The sequence below is a fragment of the Capra hircus genome, chromosome 11 (assembly GCF_001704415.2).
Source record: "Capra hircus breed San Clemente chromosome 11, ASM170441v1, whole genome shotgun sequence".
NCBI lineage: Eukaryota > Metazoa > Chordata > Mammalia > Artiodactyla > Bovidae > Capra > Capra hircus.
In genome coordinates, this window is record NC_030818.1 from 40,498,031 (window position 1) to 40,520,748 (window position 22,718).

General features: G+C 38.8%; 1 protein-coding gene across 2 annotated transcripts in view; it reads right to left on the reverse strand.

Moving 5' to 3' along the window:
* Positions 1 to 18,444, reverse strand: part of FANCL (Fanconi anemia complementation group L) — an 89,564-nt gene extending 71,120 nt beyond the window's left edge. The window contains exons 1-4 of one of the 2 annotated variants that reach the window (XM_013967673.2): positions 17,877 to 17,972; positions 5,434 to 5,486; positions 3,877 to 3,935; positions 1,629 to 1,689 (exon numbers count right to left, since the gene is read on the reverse strand). Coding sequence is in view for 1 of the 2 variants with exons in the window: in XM_005686628.2 (XP_005686685.2) it covers positions 1,629 to 1,689; positions 3,877 to 3,935; positions 17,877 to 17,972 (216 nt within the window). In the remaining variant the exon portion in view is untranslated. Of the gene's footprint in view, positions 1 to 1,628; positions 1,690 to 3,876; positions 3,936 to 5,433; positions 5,487 to 17,876 lie in introns of both variants that reach the window. The other variant, XM_005686628.2, reaches the window with a different exon arrangement.

The window sequence follows — 22,718 nt, forward strand, 5'->3', positions numbered from 1 at the left end:
CTCTTCTTCATATCTTCTGCTTCTGTTAGGTCTATAGCATTTCAGTCCTTTATTGTGCCCATCTTTGCATGAAATGTTCCCTTGGTATCTCTAATTTTCTTGAAGAGATCTCAGGTCTTCCCCATTCTATTGTTTTCCTCTATTTCTTTGCACTGATCACTGAGGAAGGCTTTCTGATCTCCCCTTGCTATTCTTTGGAACTCTGCATTCAAATGGGTATATATTTCCTTTTCTCCTTTGCCTTTCGCTTCTCTTCTTTTCACAGCTATTTGTAAGGCCTCCTCAGACAACCATTTTGCCTTTTTGCAATTCTTTTTCTTGGGGATGGTCTTGATCTCTGCCTCCTGTACAATGTCACGAACCTTCACCATAGTTTTTCAGGCACTCTGTCTTTCAGATCTAATCCCTTGAATCTATTTCTCATTTCCACTGTATAACTTTTGGGGATCTGATTTAGGTCATACCTGAATGGTTTAGAGGTTTTCCCTTCTTTCTTCAATTTAAGTCTGAATTTGGCAACAAGGAATTCATCATCTGAGCCATAGCTTCCAGTCTTGTTTTTGCTGACTGTATAGGGCTTCTCCATCTTTGGCTGCAAAGTATATAATCAGTCTGTTTTTGGTATTTACCATCTGCTGATGTCCATGTGTAGAGTCTTCTGTTGTGTTTGTGGAAGAGAGTGTTTGCTATGACTAGTGTGTTCTCTTGGCAAAACTCTATTAGCCTTTGCCCTGATTCATTCTGTACTCCAAGGCCAAATTTGCCTGTTACTCCAGGTATCTCTTGACTTCCTACTTTTGCATTTCAGTCCCCTGTAATGAAAAGGACATCCTTTTTGGCTGTTAGTTCTAGAAGGTCTTGTTTGTTTTCATGGAACTATTCAACTTTAGCTTCTTTAGCATTACTGGTCGGGGCATAGACTTGGATTACTGCCATATTGAATGGTTTGCCTTGGAAATGAACAGATTTAATTCTGTCATTTTTGAGATTGCATACAAATACTGCATTTCAGACTCTTGTTGACTATGATGGCTACTCCATTTCTTCTATGGAATTCTTGCCCACAGTAGTAGATATAATGATCTGAGTTAAATTCACCCATTCCAGTCTATTTTAGCTTGCTGATTCCTAAAATTTCGACGTTCACTCTTGCCATCTCCTATTTGACCACTTCCAATTTGCCTTGATTCATGGACCTAACATTCCAGGTTCCTATTGATATTGCTCTTTACAGTATAAGACTTTACTTCTGTCACCAGTCACATCCACAACTGAGTGGTATTTTTGCTTTGACTCCGTCTCTTCATTCTTCCTGGAGTTACTACTCCACTGACATCTAAAAGCATATTGGGCACCTACCGACCTAGGGAGTTCATCATTCAGTGTCCTATCTTTTTGCCTTTTCATACTGATCATTGGGGTCTCAAGGCAAGAATACTGAAGTGGTTTGCCATTCCCTTCTCCAGTGGACCACATTTTTTCAGAACTCTTCACCATGACCCATCCATCTTGGGTGGCCCTACACAGCAGGGCTCATAGTTTCATTGAGTTAGATAAGGCTCTGGTCCATGTGATCAGATTAACTAACTACCCCCACTTAAAACAAATCTTTTAAAAAAAGGACTTACCTGTTGTACTATGTGATGATATCCATTAAGTACTGCTTTCAGCTGCCAACTACATAGTAATCTAAAATTTTAATGGAACACAATGGTTTGTTCATTGTTTAGAATTAAAAGGAAAAGACATTTGTATGCTAACTCTAATATGTACATACATAGAAAAGAATGACATAAACATAATTCTGACAAGTTAATAAAATTTTTACCGCTAGTACTGTTGAAAATCATGTCTTCAAACTGTTGGTACTAACTTTATTTCAAAATATAAATGACTGCAATCAGCAAATGACATGCAAACAAACAGTACATTTTTTTAAAATTTTAACATATCCAAAGCAATGTTTTCTTGATCTTTTCCAAGGTAGGTTAAATAAAACCAACAGTTTTGATCATAATTTACAGAATTTGTATTTGAGAAACCAAATGCATTATAATAATCTGTGTTTGTGCTGGCTTAGTCATGTCTGCCTGTTTGAGACTTCGTGGACTGTAGTCCCATAGGCTCCTGTGTCCATTATAATAATCTAATCTTCCTTAAATTCCAGATTAAGGACATACATACTTTTAACTGTGTAAGTAGTGATAAATTAATGTTCATCTATCTACTGGCTCACTCTCAGCTGCATTCTTAACACTGTTAGGTAACTCTTCTAGAAATGCTTTCACTTACCTAGAAGTAGAAAGTCTGAGTTTTCCCAACCATGGTCTTTTCAAACCATCATGACTCTCCTTTTCTGCTCTGCTAACCCACATCCTCTCTGCTATCTCCTGTCACAAGGGCAGAATAGCTCATTCGACTGCCCATGGGGAACCCCATCTTCAAATGTACTTTCCACCTCCTGCCACCAACTCAGTCACATCAATTCACTAATTACTCCTTTACTGTGGTATCCTTACTTTCCGCTAGCGTTTTTTCCTCTGTAACTTGTTTAAGCAAATCTTATTTTTAAGAAAATATGTAATTATAACTCTTCCTTGACTGCACACCCTTCTCTAGCCACTCCTGTTCTTCAAAGTAGTTTATACTGTTTACATTTCCTTTCTACCCACTCCAAAAACCCCAATACAAGCTGACTTCAACCACTACATGAAACCTGCGATCGAACCTGACCCCTTTGCAACACTAAACACTGTTAACCACTCTGACTTTTAAGCTGCTCTTTTTTTGGTTTCAGAAACAACTGTCCAGGTTTTCCTGTTAAATCTTCTCAATCCATTGTCTTCTTTCAAGGTCTTCTTTATTTACCACACCTTTAAATATTGTTATGCCCTCCAGATTATGTCACTAACTTTCTCTTCTCACTCTATCCATGCAGGAAAACCTATCCACATTCATGGCCCCAAATCCCATGCCTACTGTGACTTCTACACACATCTCCACTCCAAGCTTCATGCTTAAGTTTCCCACCAAAACACTGCTGCTGCTGCTGCTGCTAAGTCGCTTTAGTTGTGTCCAACTCTGTGCAACCCCATAGACGGCAGCCCACCAGGCTCCTCCGTCCCTGCAATTCTCCAGGCAAGAATACTGGAGTAGGTTGCCATTTCCTTCTCCAACCAAAATACTACTACCTACTAAAATCTCCTGTTCGTACTTCACATCTGATATGCCTGAAAACAATTCCCCTTCAACTTCTTCCATCTGTGACCTCTTCTCTAGCTTAGTGATCTGAGTTAGGAATTTGCAAAGAATCCTCCACTCCTGTCTCCCTCTTATCTCCCACTTCTGATCAGTCACAAAATCCTGTCAGTTCTACTCGTAACTGTCTCTGGATTCTTCTTCCTTTCCTACCCTCAGAAGAATTTTGGAGCAGAAATTAGATTTTAGGTGCTACCTAAATTTCTATTCTCATCTCTTGACATTCCTTGAAGGGCTGTCAATACCTATAGCCCATGTTGACACCTAATTTCTATCAGGGCAGAACTGATGTTGTGGGGCTTCCCACGCCTGAACATACACATAATTAACATCAGTCAAAAAGTTGGAAACAAAGTTTTCTAATTATTTCTATTCTCCAAATATTTTCACTTGTTGTTTACTGCTTTAAATAAAAAGTAAACTAGACTGTGTTGCTGTTGAAGAGCACTTCAACATCACAGAAAATCATTTAAAAAGCACACTGATTTGTAAAACTCAGAAATGCTTCTGGCTAACTAATTAATAAGCAGAACTCTAACAAACAGAATCAGCTTATACAGATGTGACTGCCCACCCCACCAAGATGCCTGTAGAGTATACAACAAAACACCACATCACCTGGCGTTCCTCAGCTGTAAATCTTTGGGCAGCAACAGTCTAAGGTGGAAATCTCTTCCCTGTGGAAAATATTAAAAAGGTTCACTCAGATTAAGAGAAGTCAATCAGAATCACATAAAAAAGGCAACATTTTCCTGTATTTTCTAAAAGGTATCAACTTTATTCAAATTCTTGTTAAAATAAAAGCAACAAAATCGTGCATTTAAGGGAAAATAACTCAAAAATATGTCAGAAACTTTTGTGATTATTGGGTAATCAAAACACTGAGACAGGATTTTGTTTTTAAAGAAAAAGTCATTCACGTAAATATGAAATACTAACAAATTGTTATGCAGACATAAAGGAGAAAATTAAATGTTATTTCTTAGGAAATAAATTCAAGAAAAAAGAAATTCCCTCAAACTGATTTGAAAATAGAAGAAAAAATCATGATATACCCCATATTTGTAGTTTTCCAAATTTTAATAAAGTGAAAATATTTAAATAATCTTACTATACAGACATCAGAGAAATATTTTCATAAATCAGACTATATTTAGTTCTCCCACACTTAAAGACTCCCACACTTTATTTTTTTTCAATAAAATCCTTGAAACACTGTTACTTATTTTAATTTAAATATTCATCAACTATAATCTGAAAAAACTAAATTTTACTTAAAAGTCCTTCTAAGGAAAGAAGGACAGTTCTCTGAGAAATATACTGTTTTACTTTCTTGAGAAAGTGAATGGGAAAGCAGCTTAAACTTTGTACCTTAAATAGCATAATACACATGAAATCTAAGCAAAGGTAAGCAGAAAAAGACAAACAGAAATATAATCTTATACTCCAACAGTATAAAATGAAAAAGAGTAATAAAATTCTTGAAAAACAATTACCACGAGAATTTTATCAGAATCTCCCTCAAAGCAGTTTCAAAAATAGAGGAACACAATTAAATGTACCCCATAACCTTTACTTTCATGGTAATATTGCAGTTCTGACTTTCATTACATTTAAATGTCCTTTAAAAAATGAAACAAAATGTACTACTGACCTTTTCAAAAGGTCAAGTAACAATAATGCACTATTTCATTAAACCACTAAAAAGTATTATGTAGTAACCTTAACCTAACTTTATAGACACCCCACACAAAGATGTAAGAACAATCTGGAACTCAAAATTTACATGAAAAATAGTAAAACTACTCTACTCAACTGTGTTACGTAAAATAATAAAATTCCAAAGTCTCTTATTTGCAAAATCCAACCATTTTAAAAGTCAAATGCCATGTCACATGTCATAATACTGATTCAAGAAAATGTCTAAAATTATCTTTTTTTAGTTAAATCATAGGAAAAAAAAATGTTAACTGCTCTCATGAAGAATTTCCAAATTTACAGCAAACAAAAGTATCAACAGTTGCCTAAATCTGAATCTGTCTACATACCATTCCCAAAAAATATGTACATCAAAATTAAGAGCAAATAGAACCACAAAAATCCCGTCTTAGGCAGAGGCAGAAGAAAGAGAATGGTATAAACTTCAAAACTGCCTGTAAGAAGAAAAATACAAACCACTTGCCAGTGCCTTCCATCCTGAGGCTCCTACATCAAGTCCTTTGAGAGAGCTAGGGGATTCAGGAAATTAAAAAAAAAAAAAAGACAGAAAACAGAAGAGGGGATTAGATTATGTGTGAAAAATAAAGAATTAGCAACATAAAAGTCAAGGACCTCATCTTGGATAAGAACTGTAAAAGTAGAAGATAGTAAAAGGGCTATCCTTTGGAAACGATGTTAGGAGGAAAAAGTAGCAACTATGGGAAACTGAGGGTCTTACATAACATTAAAAATGCTGGATTTTTCCTCCAACACTACCAAAAAAAAATCATCCATTAAGTAAACTGCATTTTACAAACAGAAGAGAGTACTTTTTTAAATTAGAGTATAATTGCTTCCCTGGTGGCTCAGAGGGTAAAGCATCTGCCTGTGATGCATAAGACCCAGGTTCCATCCCTGGGTCAGGAAGATCCCCTGGAGAAGGAAATAGCAACCCACTCCAGTATTCTTGCCTGGAAAATCGCATGGACAGAGGAGCTTGATGGGCTACAGTCCATGGGGTCGCAAAGAGTTGAACACGACTGAGCAAGTACACTTACACTTACTTACTTATAGTTGCTTTACACTGCTGTATCAGTTTCTGCTGTACAGCAAAATGAATCAGCCATAAATATACATATATTCCTTCTATTTTGCATTTCCTTGCTATGTAGATCCAAAGAGGGTATTCTTGAGGAATTTAACAAATTACTGCAGCCAACGGTTGACAAACACAAAGATAATGTGTCCATCAATGCTAAGCTCAGTTCAGTTCAGTAGCTCAGTCATATCCAACTCTTTGCTACCCCATCACCAATTCCCGGAGCTTGCTCAAACTCATGTCCATTGACTCAGTGATGCCATCCAACCATTTCATCCTCTGTCATCCCCTTCTCCTTCTGCCTTCAATCTTTCCCAGCATCAGGATCTTTTCCAATGAGTCAGTTCTTTGCATCAGGTGGCCAAAGTATTGACATTTCAGCTTCAGCATCAGTCCTTCCAATGAAAATTCAGGAATGATTTCCTCTAGGATGGGCTGGTTCGATCTCCTTGCAGTCCAAGGGACTCTCAAGATCTTCTCCAACACCATAGTTCAAAAGCATCAATTCTTCGGCACTGACTCAAAGTTTATAGTCCAACTCTCACATCCATACATGACTACTAGAAAAACCATAGCTTTGACTAGATGGACCTTTGTCAGCAAGTAATGCCTCTACTTTTTAATATGCTGTCTAGGTTGGTCATAACTTTTCTTCTAAGGAGCAAGCATCTTTTCATTTCATGGCTGCAATCACCATCTGCAGTGATTTTGGAGCCCCCCAAAATATAGTCTGCCACTGTTTCCACTCTTTCCCATCTATTTGCCATGAAGTGATGGGACCAGATGCCATGATCTTAGTTTTCTGAATGCTCAGTTTGAAGCCAACTTTTTCATTCTCCTCTTTCACTTTCATTAAGAGGTTCTTTAGTTCTTCTTTGCTTTCTGCCATAAGGGTGGCATATCTGCATATCTGAAGTTATTGATATTTCTCCCAGCAATCTGTAATTCCAGGTTGTGCCTCATCCAGTCCAGCATTTCACATGATGTACTCTGCATATAAGTTAAATAAGCAGGGTGACAATAAACAGCCTTGATGTAATCCTTTTCCTATTTGGAACCAGTCTGTTGTTCCATGTCCAGTTCTAACTGTTGCTTCTTGACCTGCATACTACTATGACCTGCTAACCTACTATGAGACAAAAACAAAATGTGGAGAGAGAGGTGGGAGGGGGATTTGGGATGGAGGGGACATTATATATACCTATGGCTGATTCACACTAATGTATGGCAAAAACCATCACAATACTGTAAAGTAACTGTCCTCCAATTTTTTTTATATAAATAAAAAAAAATAAGAACGGAGACATTTCAGGTGATGACAGTCCCTCAACATAAACAAAAAACACAAGGCATAAACAAATTACAATACTGAATTAAACATTATTTGGTGAGTATTTGCACCCAGATTCAGAAATTTTGAAACCTCATAACAGAAACTGAGGGGAAAAAAAGACAAAATAATATCAAAATGGAAGAATAAATTAAGAGCTATTCAAAAGAGAATAGAATAAAATAAAAAATTCATAAAAAGACAAAAAGGTAAGAAAATGACCAAATGAGAAAAAAATTAAAGACCACTTGAGAAAAGCAACTGAAGTGGAACACAAGCCAAAAAAAAAAACCAAAGCCCAATAAGAAAAAGATCAAATAACATATCGGAAATAGAATAATAAATAAAACAAGACTTTAAAAAGCCACAGTGGAACAAACTTTTAATAATCTGAGTGAAAATGCTCACTTAATAATATATAATTCAGTATTCCTTTAAGAAACTGAAAGGGAACGTCCTTTAGTTTATATAATGGAACAACAGGGAAGGATTTATCTTCCCATTTTAACTAAAAGACTGGACAAAATACTTGAAACAATGATTTTTAGACATCAAACAACAGGCAGCACAGGACAATGACCCCTGAAAGAAGGGAAACAAAGGAGAAAAGTCTCTGTAATTGCCCAGCCTGGAGAATTTTCAGGCTGCAGGGCAAGGATGAAGAACCAAATAGAGCTTAACATATTCCATTATTTGAGAAGACAGGCATGAGTAAGGGGAGGCCAAGGCATGTAGAATTTACAAGGTATAGTACAAAAGAGGAGAGAAATACATGGAGAAAAATTACACAGAGAATAATTCTACAGAACTTCAGAGAATTCCTAAAAAGGGTTCTTCCGCTGAGTACTGATTACCACAGGATGTGAGACTACCTAAAGATGGGGAGATAAGAGAATATCTCAAGGCACTCACACAAGGCTAAAAGAAATCATGTTCTAACCAACCAGAGTGGAAAACCTTGTACTATAAGAGCTATTAAACAGTACTCTTCAGAGTGTTGTCTCAATGGTATAACCAAATCTCTAGGCTCAAGTCTGTTCTGTTTCAGCTCAACAAAGCTTAAAAGTAAACCTTGGAAAGATTTGCTGTTTCCAAGTAATTTAATGGTTGTCATTCAGTCACTCAGTTGTGTCCAACTCCTTGCAACCCCATGAACTACAATATTCCAGGCTTCCCTGTCTTTCACCATCTTCCACAATTTGCTCAAACTCATGTCCATTGAGTCGGTGATGCCATCCAACTATCTCTACTTGTTGCCCCTGTCTCCTCCTGCTCTCAGTCTTTTCCAGCCTCAAGTTCTTTTACAATGAGTTGGTTCTTTGAAATCAAGAATATTTAAGAGAACAAAAAATTTCATACAGCCAGTGGAATGCACAATGTACGTCAACCAATCAAAATACCAGGTATGCAAAGAAGTAAGAAACTAAGATTAAAAAGAGAAAAATCAAGAGAAACAAATATAAAATGGCAGATGATAGAGCTTCCCCTCCTACACTTAAGCAGTTATGTTCAGGAAGGTAGAGAAAAGCATCAGTATGCTAAACAGACACAAAAAAACACAAAGACCCTAGTTGAAGAGATGAAAAATACAATGTTTGAGATGAAAAATATGTTACAATACAGTTATTAACAGCAGATTAAACACTGAAAAAAATATATTTGTGTACCTGAAAACACAGAAGTAGAACATCCAAAGAAAGCAGAGAAACTGACTGGAAAATGGAAAAAAAAAATCAATGAATTATGGAACAACTTAAAGTGACTTAATACACATGTATTTGGAGTCCCCAACATAGGAAGCAGGAAGGAGCAAAAAACTTTTTGAAGAAATAATGGCTGAAGTTTTTCCAAATTAAATGAAAATACAGATCCAAAAAGCACAATAAACCCTATGAAGGAAAAACATGAAGGCAACTACCTCAAGGAACATCACAATCAAATTGACAGACACCAGTGAGAAAAACATTAACAGTCAAAGAAAAACAATATACTTACAGAGGATCAAAGATAAAGATAAAAAGTAGAGATTTCTCATACATAATAAAACAAGACAATGAAACAAAGCTGCTAAAGCACTAAAACAAGAAGTCAACCTAGAACTTTATACCCAGTGAAAGTATCTTTCAAAAGGTCAAATAAACAATTTTTGAGACATAAAACAGCTGAAGAATTCAGCACTAGCAGATATGCACTACAAGAAATGTTAAAGGACCAAGTTTAGGGAGAAAGTAAATGAGTCCACAGGTAACAAAGACACGGACATGACTGAGTGACTGAACAAAAATAATCACAAAATAAAACAAGATGGAAATCTGGATATACAACAAAGAGTATCAGAAACAGTAAATGTATAGATAAATATAAAAGACCTTTTTCTTATTTTTTAAAATCTCTTTAAAGCATAATTAATTGTGCCAAAGCTGGAATGACTTGAACAACAAATAACGTAGTGCTAGCATATAGTTCAAAATATAAAATATCTGTATGTCCAAACTGATATAAATGACTGAATTAAGAAATGGAGAAATTAATCTCCCATACAGAAGAATTCCAGATAAATTACAACTGACTCTTGAACAACATGAGTTTGAATTGTTCAGGTCCACTTATACATAGATTTTTTTTTTTTTTTACAATAACTACATACTGTAGTGCTATACAATCTGCACTTGGCTGATTTCACAGATGGATTTTCACGCCCACAAGGTTTAGCACACTTAAGCTTTGCGTTATTCAAGGGTTAACTGTATATAGATACTCCACTTCAAAAGGGAGGCAGAATAATTCCCCACTTCTTAATAAGGGCTGCTCATAGTGACTTCCTGCCAAAGAATACAGTATAGAAAGGGGTGGGAAAAAAAGCGACATCCCAGTAGGGAAACCTACAAACACAACTTCAGCCAAGTGATCAAAGTCAACATCAACAGTCATAAATCATGTTGATAATATGTACCCTTAATATGATGTGATGAAATGGTATCTAAACTTTGTGATGTTTCTCTCAAAAACCCATAAAGCCTAATCACAAGAAAAAAGGCAAATCCTAGTAGAGCAGTGTCCTACAATAAACTTGACTAGAATTCCTCAATTAAAAGGGTCATTTCATAATCATAAAGGAGTCAGAGTCATCAAAAACAAGGAAGGTCTAAAAAATTATCACAGCTCAGAGAAGCCTTCATGGCAAATAAATGGGGAAACAATGGAAACAGTGAGAGATTTTATTTTGGGGGGCTCCAAAAGCACTGCACTTGGTAACTGCAGCCATGAAATTAAAAGACACTTGCTCCTTGGAAGAAAAGCTATGACAAACCTAGACAGCATATTAAAAAGCAGAGACATTACCTTGCCGACAAAGGTCCATCTAGTCAAAGCTCTGGTTTTTCCAGTAGTCATGTGTGAATGTGAGAGCTGGACTATAAAGAAAGCTGCGCACTGAAGAATTGATGCTTTTGAACTGTGGTGTTGGAGAAGACTCTTGAGAGTCTCTTAGACTGCAAGGAGATCCAACCAGTCCATTCTAAAAGAAAACAGTTCTAAATATTCATTGGAAGGACAACACAAAAGAAGACTCTACACGTGGACATCACCAGATAGCCAATACGGAAATCAGACTGATTAGATTCTTTGTAGCCAAAGATGCAGAAGCTCTACACAGTCACCAAAAACAAGACCGGGAGCTGACTGTGGCTCAGATCATGAACTGCTTATTGCCAAATTCAGACTTAAATTGAAGAAAGTAGGGAAAACAACTAGAACATCAGGTATGACCTAAATCAAATCCCTAACAGGAAGTGAGAAATACATTTAAGGGACTAGATCTGATAGACAGAGTGCCTGATGAACTATGGACAGAGGTTCCTGACACTGTACAGGAGACAGGGATCAAGACCATCCCCAAGGAAAAGAAATGCAAAAAAGCAAAATGGCTGTCTGAGGAGGCCTTACAAATACCTGTGAAAAGAAGAGAAGCAAAAAGCAAAGGAGAAAAGGAAAGATATACCCATTTGAATGCAGAGTTCCAAAGAATAGCAAAGAGAGATAAGAAAGCCTTCCTCAGCAATCAATGCAAAGAAATAGAGGAAAACAATAGAATGGGAAAGACTACAGATCTCTTCAAGAAAATTAGAGATACCAAGGGAATATTTCATGCAAAAATGGGCTCAATAAAGGACAGAAATGGTATGGACCTAACAGAAGCAGAAGATACCAAGAGGAGGTGGCAAGAATACACAGAAAGAACTATACAAAAAAGATTCTCATGACCCAGATAATCACGATAGTGTGATCATTCACCTAGAGCCAGACATCCCGGAATGTGAAGTCAAGTGGGCCTTAGGAAGCATCTCTACAAACAAAGCTAGTGGAGGTGATGGAATTCCAGTTGAGCTATTTCAAATCCTAAAAGATGACTCTGTGAAAGGGCTGCAGTCAATATGCCAACAAATTTGGAAAACTCAGCAGTGGCCACAGGACTGGAAAAGGTCAGTTTTTATTCTAACCCCAAAGAGCAATGCCAAAGAATGCTCAAACTACCACACAATTGCACTCATTTCACACGCTAGTAAAGCAATGCTCTAAATTCTCCAAGCCAGGCGTCAGCAATACGTGAACTATGAAGTTCCAGATGTTCAAGCTGGTTTCAGAGAAGGCACAAGAACCAGAGATCAAATTGCCAACATCTGCTGGATCATGGAAAAAGCACGAGAGTTCCAGAAAAATATCTTTTTCTGCTTTACTGACTATGCCAAAGGCTTTGACTGTGTGGATCACAAGAAACTGTGGAAAATTCTGAAAGAGATGAGAATACCAGACCACCTGACCTGCCTCTTGAGAAATCCAAATGCAGGTCAAGAAGCAATAGCTAGAAATGAACATGGAACAACAGACTGGTTCCAAACAGGAAAAGGAGTAAGTCAAGGCTATATATTGTCACTCTGTTTATTTATATGCAGAGTACATCATGAGAAATGCTGGGCTGGAGGAAGCACAAACTGGAATCAAGATTGCCGGAAGAAATATCAATAACCTCAGATATGCAGATGACACCACCCTTATGGCAGAAAGTGAAGAAGAACTAAAGAGCCTCTTGATGCAAGTAAAGAGGAGAGTGAAAAAGTTGGCTGAAAGCTCAACATCCAGAAAAGTAAGATTAGCGCATCCAGTGCCATCACCTCATGGCAAATAGATGGGGAAACAGTGGAAACACTGTCAGACTTTATTTTGGGGGGCTCCAAAATCACTGCAGATGGTCATTGCAGCCATGAAATTAAAAGATGCTTACTTCTTGGAAGCAAAGTTACGACCAACCTAGACAGCGTATTAAAAAGCAGAGACATCACTTTGTCAACAAAGGTCCGTCTAGCCAAGGTTATGGTTTTTCCAGTAGTCATGTATGGATTTCAGAGTTGCACTATAAAGAAAACTGAGGGCCAAAGAATTGATGCTTTTGAATTGTGGTGTTGGAGAAGACTCTTGAGAGTCCCTTGGACTGCAAGGAGATCCAACCAGTCCATCCTAAAGGAGATCAGTTCTGGGTATTCATTGGAAGGACTGATGTTGAAACTTAAACTCGTTTGGCCACCTTATGTGAAGAGTTGAGTTATTTGAAAAGACCCTGATGCTGGGAAAGATTGAGGGCAGAAGAAGGGGATGACAGAGGATGAGATGGTTGGATGGCATCACCAACTCAATGGTTATGAGTTTGGGTAAACTCCGGGGGTTGTTGATGGACAGGGAGGCCTGGCGTGCTGCGCTTCATGGGTTGCAAAGAGTCAGACAAGACTGAGCGACTAAACAAACTGAATGTAGTTGGAAATTTCAATACCCCCTTTCATTAACTGAGCAACTACAGAAACTCAGTGAGGATATACAAAACTTGAATAGCGTTATGAACCAATCTGACCTGACATTTATAGAACACTCTACCCAACAGCAGCATAATATACATTCTTTCCAAGTATACACAGAACATTTACCAAAATAAACCATATTCTACACTATAAAGTGAGATCCAATAAATTTAACAGAATTCTTATTATATAAATAATATTGTTTATCTACACTATAAAAGAAAAATGTCTCATTATCAAAGACCTAATCTTCCACCTAAACAAATTAGGAAATTTAAGATCAGGAATCAATGAAACAGAAACAGAAAATACCAGAGAATAATAAAAAATCAAAGTTGATTCTCTGTAGAGATCAGTAAGACTTACAGGTCCCTATCCAAATCCATCAGGAAAAAGAAGAGAGACACACACAAAATACCAATATCAGGAATGGACATGAGATTGTATTCATAATTTCTTTGCCAATTCTACCTTAAAGCATTGGTGCCTCATCTCCTTTTAATATGAATCAGATTTGAGAACTTGCTTCTAACAAACAGAATAAAACAGAAGCAAATGTATAACTTTAGAGGCTGGGAGAGGAAAAGCACGGTGCAGCTTTCTGCTTAACTTCTCTGTTTTATCAGTCACTCAGAGGGAAGACAGCTGCCCTGTTGCGATGACAGTCAAACAACACTATGAGAGGTCCACATGGTGAGGAACTGAGGCCTCTATCAATAGCAGTAAAAAATCGAGTCCTCTTATATATAGCTAGTCAAGGCTACGGTTTTTCCAGTGGTCATGTATGGATGTGAGAGTTGGACTGTGAAGAAAGCTGAGCGCCAAAGAATTGACGCGTTTGAACTGTGATGTTGGAGAAGACTCTTGAGAGTCCCTTGGACTGCAAGGAGATCCAACCAGTCCATTCCAAAGGAGATCAGTCCTCGGTGTTCTTTGGAAGGACTGATGCTAAAGCTGAAACTCCAATATTTTGGCCACCTGATGCGAAGAGTTGACTCATTGGAAAAGACTCTGATGCTGGGAGGGATTGGGGGCAGGAGAAGGGGACAACAGAGGATGAGATGGCTGGATGGCATCACTGACTCAGTGGAAATGAGTCTGGGTGAACTCCGGGAGTTCTTGATGGACAGGGAGGTCTGGCGTGCTGCAATTCATGGAGTCGCAAAGAGTCAGACGCGACTGAACTGAACTGAATCTATAGCTGTGTGAATAAGCAATCTTGGCAGCAAAATTTTCTTGCTCTAGTCAAGTCTGTAGATAACAGACATCCTGGCCAAAATCTTCACTGCTATCTCAGGAGAAACACTGATCCAAGATCATCCAGCTGCTGTTGCTGCTGCTGCTAAGTCACTTCAGTCGTGTCCAACTCTGCACGACCCCATAGACGGCAGACCACCAGGCTCCCCCGTCCCTGGGATTCTCCAGGCAAGAACACTGGAGTGGGTTGCCATTGCCTTCTCCAATGCATGAAAGTGAAAAGCGAAAGTGAAGTAGCTCAGTCGTGTCTGACTCATCGTGACCCCATGGACTGCAGCCCACCAAGCTCCTCTGTCCATGGGATTTTCCAGGCAAGAGTACTGGAGTGGGGTGCCATCGCCTCTTCTGTCATCCAGCTGAGTCACATCCAAATTCCTGATCCACAGAAAAGGTGAGATAATTCAATGTCTGTTGTTTTAAGGCACTAAGGTGTGGAACAGTCATATACAGCAAAAGGCAACCAAAATAGGGAGCATCATTACAGATCCCAAAGCCATTAAAAGGATAATAAGAGAATATCATAAACTTTTAAACCAATAAATTCAAAAATCTAGATGAAAATTCTCAAAGGAAACAAACTACCAAAGCTTACTTAAGGGAAGATAAAGAATCTGATAACAGGGAAAATACCTTTTACTCACACACAGATCACCCACAAATAAATAAAATTTTATTTTTAAAAACATCACTGTTTATTCACAGTGCAATAAAACCAGAAATAGCAAATTAAAATGAAAAAAGACATTCCATGAGAAAAATTTTAGATCTTCTATTAAATAACTCCCGAGTGCAGGGAAACTACAAATTAAAATTAAGTTCTAAAAAATAAAACATACATGTCAGCATCTACAGGATACCTTTAAAACGGTAATGAGGGAAAATTGCTGATTGTTAAAAACACATCAAGAAAAATATTGTCTCACTGGCCAAATTTGGGATAATTTAAACATCAAATAGGAAAGAAAGGATTATAATCCATTAGGTAAATTACTTTTAAAATCCATAAGCCTGATATAAATAAATGGCAAAGGGAAAGTCACTCTATCACAGAATGACAATTAATAAATACAGAACAAAGAAAATCATCATTGGGAAACATCAATTAACTGACTGGAACAAGAGTCAATGGCTGCTACAATGGAGGTGGTGGGGAGGAAAAAGAGTTTGATGTCTCAAAGTAGCTTCCTCTAAGTCCTTAATAATTATAAGAGGAAAATCTGGCAGATGCCACCTTAAACCTGTGATCAGAGATAACATGATCAATAATGAGACCTGCTGACATCCCATGCCCTAAAAAGGACATGATATTCTTTCCGTGGCATATGTGTCAGAACTGCATAACCTGAACTTAAGGATGAGGAAGGAGTCAAATCTAAATTGAGGGACATTCTACCTAATGACCAGCCTGTACCCCAAAAATGTCAAGTTTATGAAAAACAGAGGAAGACCAAGGAACTACTCCAGATTAAAGAGCCAGGACAACCAATGTAATGTGACATTTTACATCAGATGGTTAGGGGCTGGAAGGGGTATAAAAAACGTAACTGGCAACATTTTAAAAAAAAAATCTGAATTTGGACTTCAGATTAGATAATGGTATTATATGATGATTAAATTTCCTCATTTTGATAATGGTACTGAGGCTATGTTATGGGTGTGTCCTTGTTGTCATGAAATACACACTTAAGTATTCAGGAATAAAGGAGCACTGTGTCTGCAACTTAATCTCAAACTGTTCAGGGAAATAATGTGTGTACACACCCAGCCACATAGACATCAGAATAAATCAAATGAGACAAATAGAAAATAGTGAATCTCCTCAAATGTATACACAAATTTTTCCTACATCCTTGCTATGTTTCTGTAAATTTGAAATTATATACAAGACAAACATTTTTAGAAAAACCGAGCTCCACCAAAACAAATGTTAAATAAGATCTTCAGGTTAGGATTTCAACAGCTGCTTAAGCCAAGTAAAATGAAAATTGTAGCTATAAGCAAGGATTCTATGAAATTTCATCTTATCTGACTACTGATGGCTACATGTTTTCTAAGAAGCTTCAGCAGATACAAGCAATATCTCTTCAACTTTTCTAAATGTTGTGAAAGTTTTCAACTCGGTAACTCAAGACCAATACTTCCAACTGGGGGAGGAAAAGGTGGATTAACTTTATCTCAGAAGTAACAATGAAATTTAACCTTTCGTGATGAAATCTACTTTCTGTGATGGTCACAATGAATTTGAAAACAAATGAAGTTCAAGTGTGTGGTCTATAATCTTTTCTTAATCCGTGTTATTTAGGATTAGTTCTACACCTAATATTTTTAGGAATAGGTAAAATTTTCATTTAGCATGTGAATTTAAATAATTCACTCAATATTCTTGATTGTGTTTTGAGGAAACTTCAAACCATGTGGTAATTGCTAAAACATGGCCCCTATCCTCAAAAAGTATGTGCGCTAGTTGGGGAGAGGGCGAATTTGTCCAGAAAGCAAAGTCTATACTCAGAATTCTAACCTAAGGTAGCTTGGTAGAGGAGGAAACCCTACGAGTGGCATTAGATATACTGAGTTTAAAGGAGTCTATTGCGATCAAGGACAAGTAACTTAATCCCCTTCAATTCCCCATGCCGTGATTTACTCAACAATAAAATGAGATTTTTTTTTTTTCTGCTTCAAAAGACTGAGGATTAGGCGAGATATTGTAGTTGGAAAGCGCTTTGTAACTTCAAAGCCCTACACGTGTTTACTATGTGTAATAAACTCCACAAGAGAGGCCACCTGGAATCGGCAAAGATAATTCGGTTGTCATGAGTTCCTACAAAATACCGCAACTGGATGTGCTCTGGTACTCTGGATTTGGCAGAGAGCCAAAATGAGATTCTCCTCAAAAATGGTCTTTCTTCGGGAAATACCAATATAATAGCGACCACAGACAACCCTCTGAATGGCCTCCAACCTTCCCGGGGCTGGGCGAATGTTAAGTATCGCGGCAAGCAAAAACTGACCAATTTTTTCAAAACTTGAAACGTGCGACCGACGCTAACGTAGGAGCCAGGCAGAGAGGGGCGGGGACGAGGGGGCGTGGCCCGCAGCCGGTTTCCCCCCCGCCCCCGCCGCCCCACTCTCCCCGCGCGCGCGGACCTCCTGGCGTCTCCCGTAGGCGGTTACCCCGGCCCAGGCGTGCAAACGGCGGCGAGGAACGGGTTTCCAGCAACAGCCCACAATTCTCAAACTTCTACTCTCCGAGGAGCCCTCGCGGGCCACCCTTCTCAAAAACCGCAAGTCCGATTCCCCCAATCCTTCGGGTCACAGACTTCCACGGCCCAGGCTGCACCGCCAAAGGAAAGCTCTCCGAGCGAAAGAGCATCAGCCGGGCGAATACCTGAGCCGAAATGAAGCCTTCATACACGGTTTTCGCCCGGTTCTGGGGCAGAAAGAGCGGAAACTGGCGCAGCAGGGTCGCTTCCGTCTCCGCCATAGCGCGCGGCCCGCGGCACCGTTGGGGTATTGGCGGCCGCTGGTCCCGCACATGCGCAGTCTTGCCTGCGCCTGGGGCGCCGAGACGTACACCCGCGCGTTTGGCGGGAAGTCTCGAGCTTTCCCTGGGCGAAAATGAAGGTCCGGTGGTAGTCGGGATGCCTGGGCTCAGCAGGAGGCAGCATTGGCCCCAACGCTAGGCAGGAGGGAAGATTATTTTCTGAACCTGACCCAACCTGATCATACTAGCTATGATTGTCCGGAGAACCGTGTTGGATGTTTATATTAATCCAGACTCAAGTCAACACCAGGTTTCTGGTGCGTTGCACTTGTGAATATCTAAGGCAAAACAGGAGGGGAAATTGCTAATAGACTTGAGGAGCCGAATTTAATATTTCTTTAACAACCCTTCTATGTGCCGTGCTAAGTCACTTAAGTCGTGTCACTTAAGTAGGACCAACACAAAGATTATGTGACCCTATGGACTGTGGCCAGCCAGACTTTTCTGTACGTGGGATTCTCCAGGCAAGGATACTGGTATACATATTTCTAATTCAGGAATGGTAATTATCCATTCCTTTTTTTTTTTTTTTTTTTTTTTTACTAAGGGGTGATTAAGGAACTTAATATTTACTGCACATTTGATTTCAATCAATATTCAATGCAGTATTCAATATTGCAATCAATTCAATCAATATTCAGTCAATTCAGTATTCAATATTGTATTTTTGAACCCTTGTATTTGCTAAATGTCATTGTAATAGGCTACAGGTTATGCAAAAATGAGTAAGATTCACACACAAACGTTTTGATTGCCCTCAAAATCGGATGAGACTTTTTCAAGATACTTAGTTTGACAAAAACTATAAGTTTTCTGGATGCTTAGAGAAAAACAAGAATGTTAGCAATGTAAATATAAATTACTCTAAAGCAGTGGCTTTCCAAAGATCCTGGATCCATTAGCATCATGTGGGAAATTTTACATCACCTTTACAGAAAGGCAAATTCTCACCCGTCTGTCTCAGACCTAGGGAATCCCAAACTCTGAGAGAGACGCCCAATCATCTGTGTTCCAAGCCCTGGAGGTACTATGTTGCACAGGCTAAAGTTAGAGAATCTCCCCAGAGGCATGGCATGCCTCCACTCAAGTTATGCAGTTCGTTTATGAAAGATGACAGGCTACAAGTTTTGTGAGGGGCATAAAGTGAAGGTCGTTAAAACAGTAGGATAATTAGCACGTATAGACAATGGCTTCAAGGACTTATAACTTATTAGTTAAAACGCTTGCTGTTACCAAGGATTTCCCTGGTGGTCCAGTGGCTGAGACTCTTCCCTCCCAATGCAGGGTTAGGGTTAGGTTCGATCCGGATTTCTGGTCAGGGAACTAGATCCCACATGCTTCAGCTAAGACCCAGAGCAGCCAAATAAGTAAATAAATATATTTTTTTAATTTGCTGTTTCCAGTATTTCAAACTTCTCTACCACCCCCACAACGCTGTTCCCCATGGAAGGCTTTTTCAACTGCTACCTCTTTTTGGAAACCTTTTATTGATGAAAATTATTGCTTTCCCTAATCACTTGGTATATTTCTTGGTATATTGTTGGTGTTCATTAACTATTTACTAAAATGTTAATTAATATCCAGTAGTCCTATAGGCTGGAGAAGGCAATGGCACTCTGCTCCAGTACACTTGCCTGGAAAATCCCATGGACAGAGGAGCCTGGTAGGCTGCAGTCCATGGGATCACTAGGAGTCAGACATGATTGAGAGACTTCACTTTCACTCATTGGAGGAGGAAATGGTGACCCACTCCAGGGTTCTTGCCTGGAGAATCCCAGGGATGGGGAAGCCTGGTGAGTGATCACACCATCGTGATTATCTGAGTCGTAAAGATCTTTTTTGTACAGTTCTTCTGTGTATTCTGCCATCTCTTCTTAATATCTTCTGCTTCTGTTAGGTCAATACCATTTCTGTCCTTTATCGAGCCCATCTTTCCGTGAAATGTTCCCTTGGTATCTCTAATTTTCTTGACGAGATCTCTAGGCTTTCCCATTCTGTTGTTTTCCTCTATTTCTTTGCATTGATTTTATTTATTAATTTATTATTATATATCTGTTGATACCTAAATATCTTTGGTTTCCTGTTATCATGTATTCACAAAGGACTTTCTGGGCTTATAAACTTCTGGAAACTTCCTAAATATCAGTTGAGTCTTCCATGAACAGAAATTACTTGTCCAGACAAGCCATCTTTATTACACTCACTCCTACCATCGATATAGTGAACTGTGCAGTTAATAGCCACACTGTTGTTTCCTTGCCTCTGAATCCTCATAACCAACCACAGATATAGAAATTTTCACAAAATTTATTGTTAGATATCATCTTAGTCCCTAAGGAAAAGATACCCAATTTCAACTACCCATTCATGGTAGTCAAATTTGTAATTGAGCATTCTATGTTGATAACGTCTGTGTGAGGAATCCAACCATCAGAGAACAAGGAGAGGTAGCATATAAGGTTTTTTGACTCAGTAAGTCAGTCATTCTCTTCAGGTGTTCAAGATTAAGTGCTGGCTCTCACTATCATCAATTTGTATGTGCTATGCTAGGACCATTGTTTACATATAACGTAGTCTAAAACAGCCACCCTCAAATTCACAGGGAATACTCAGTATGTTTAAAATTCAGAAAGACGGTGAATTATCACTTTAACAAACTTCACACAGACGCACACCAAAGTTCACCCTCTTTAAGATGTCCTAGGCGTGACTTCTTTTACATCATACTTAGTTGGTAAGTCGTACCCAACTCTTTGCAACCCCAAGGACTGTAGCCCTCCAGGCTACTTTGTCCATGGAGTTTTCCAGGCAAGAATAATGGAGTGGGTTGTGACTTCTTATATATTCTGAGTTAGTAATTAAATGCTATTTCTTGGGGAAGAACTACATGTCCTAACATAGGAAAATCTGAAAACATTCTCATGATTGAAAAATGCAAGTTCCAGCATAACATGTTTACTACTATACCATTTATGTTTAAATAAACTCACAGTGTATTTTTAGCAATGGTTACTTCTGGGGCAAGAGATAGGAGACAAGGAATGGGGGTGATGGCCTGGGCAGACTTTCACCTCATCTGTAATATTAAAAACTTTTAAAATTTTAAGTTAAAATTTTGTCTTGAAGTTTTAAGCACAAGATATTAGGAAGAATACAAAGAACTGTACAAAAAAGATCTTCATGATGTAGATAATCATGAAGGTGTGATCATTCCCACTCAACCTAGAGCCAGACATCCTGGAATGTGAAGTCAAGTGGGCCTTAGGAAGCATCAGTATGAACAAAGCTAGTGGAGGAATGGAATTCCAGTTGAACTATTTCAAATCCTAAAAGATGATGCTGTGAAAGTGCTGCACTCAATATGTCAGCAAATTTGGAAAACTCAGCAGTGGCCACAGGACTGGAAAAGGTCCGTTTTCATTCCAGTCCCAAAGAAAGGCAATGCCAAAGAATGCTCAAACTACCGCACAATTGCACTCATCTCACACGCTAATAAAGTAATGCTCAAAATTCTCCAAGCCGGGTTTCAGCAGTACGTGAACCGTGAACTTCCAGATGTTCAAGCTGGATTTAGAAAAGGCAGAGGAACCATAGATCAAATTGCCAACGTCAACTGGATCATGGAAAAAGCAAGAGAGTTCCAGAAAAACATCTTTATTGACTATGCCAAAGCCTTTGACTGTGTGGATCACAAGAAACTGTGGAAAATTCTTCAAGAGATGGGAATACCAGACCACCTGACCTGCCTCTTGAGAAACCTGTATATAGGTCAGGAAGCAACAGTGAGAACTGGACATGGAACAACAGACTGGTTCCAAATAGGAAAGGGAGTACATCAAGGCTGTATATTGTCACCCTGCTTATTTAACTTCTATGCAGAGTACATCATGAGAAATGCTGGACTGGAAGAAGCACAAGCTGGAATCAAGATTTTTGGGAGAAATATCAATAACCTCAGATATGCAGATGACACCACCCTTATGGCAGAAAGTGAAGAAGAACTAAAAAGCCTCTTGATGAAAGTGAAAGAGGGGAGTGAAAAAGTTAGCTGAAAGCTCAACATTCAGAAAACTGAGATCATGGCATCCGGTCCTATCACTTCATGGCAAACAGATGGGGGAACAGTGGCTGACTTTATTTTTCTGGCCTCCAAAATCACTACAATTGGTGATTGCAGCCATGAAATTAAAAGATGCTTGCTCCTTGGAAGGAAAGTTATGACCAACCTAGGTAGCATATTAAAAAGCAGAGACATTACTTTGCTAACAAAGGTCCATCTAGTCAAGGCTATGGTTTTTCCGGTAGTCATGTATGTATGTGAGAGTTGGACTGTAAAGAAAGCTGAGCACCAAATAATTGATGCTTTTGAACTGTGGTGTTGGAGAAGAGTCTTGAGAGTCCCTTGGACTGCAAGGAGATCCAACCAGTCCATCCTAAAGGAGACCAGTCCTGGGTGTTCATTGGAGGGACTGATGCTGAAGCGGAAACTCTAATACTTTGGCCACCTGATGTGGAGAGCTGATTCATTTGAAAAGACCCCAATGCTGGGAAAGATTGAGGGCAGGAGGAGAAGGGGATGACAGAGGATGAGATGATTGGATGGCATCACTGACACAGTGGACATGGGTTTGGGTGTACTCAGGGAGTTGGTGATGGACAGGGAGGCCTGGCATACTGCAGTTCATG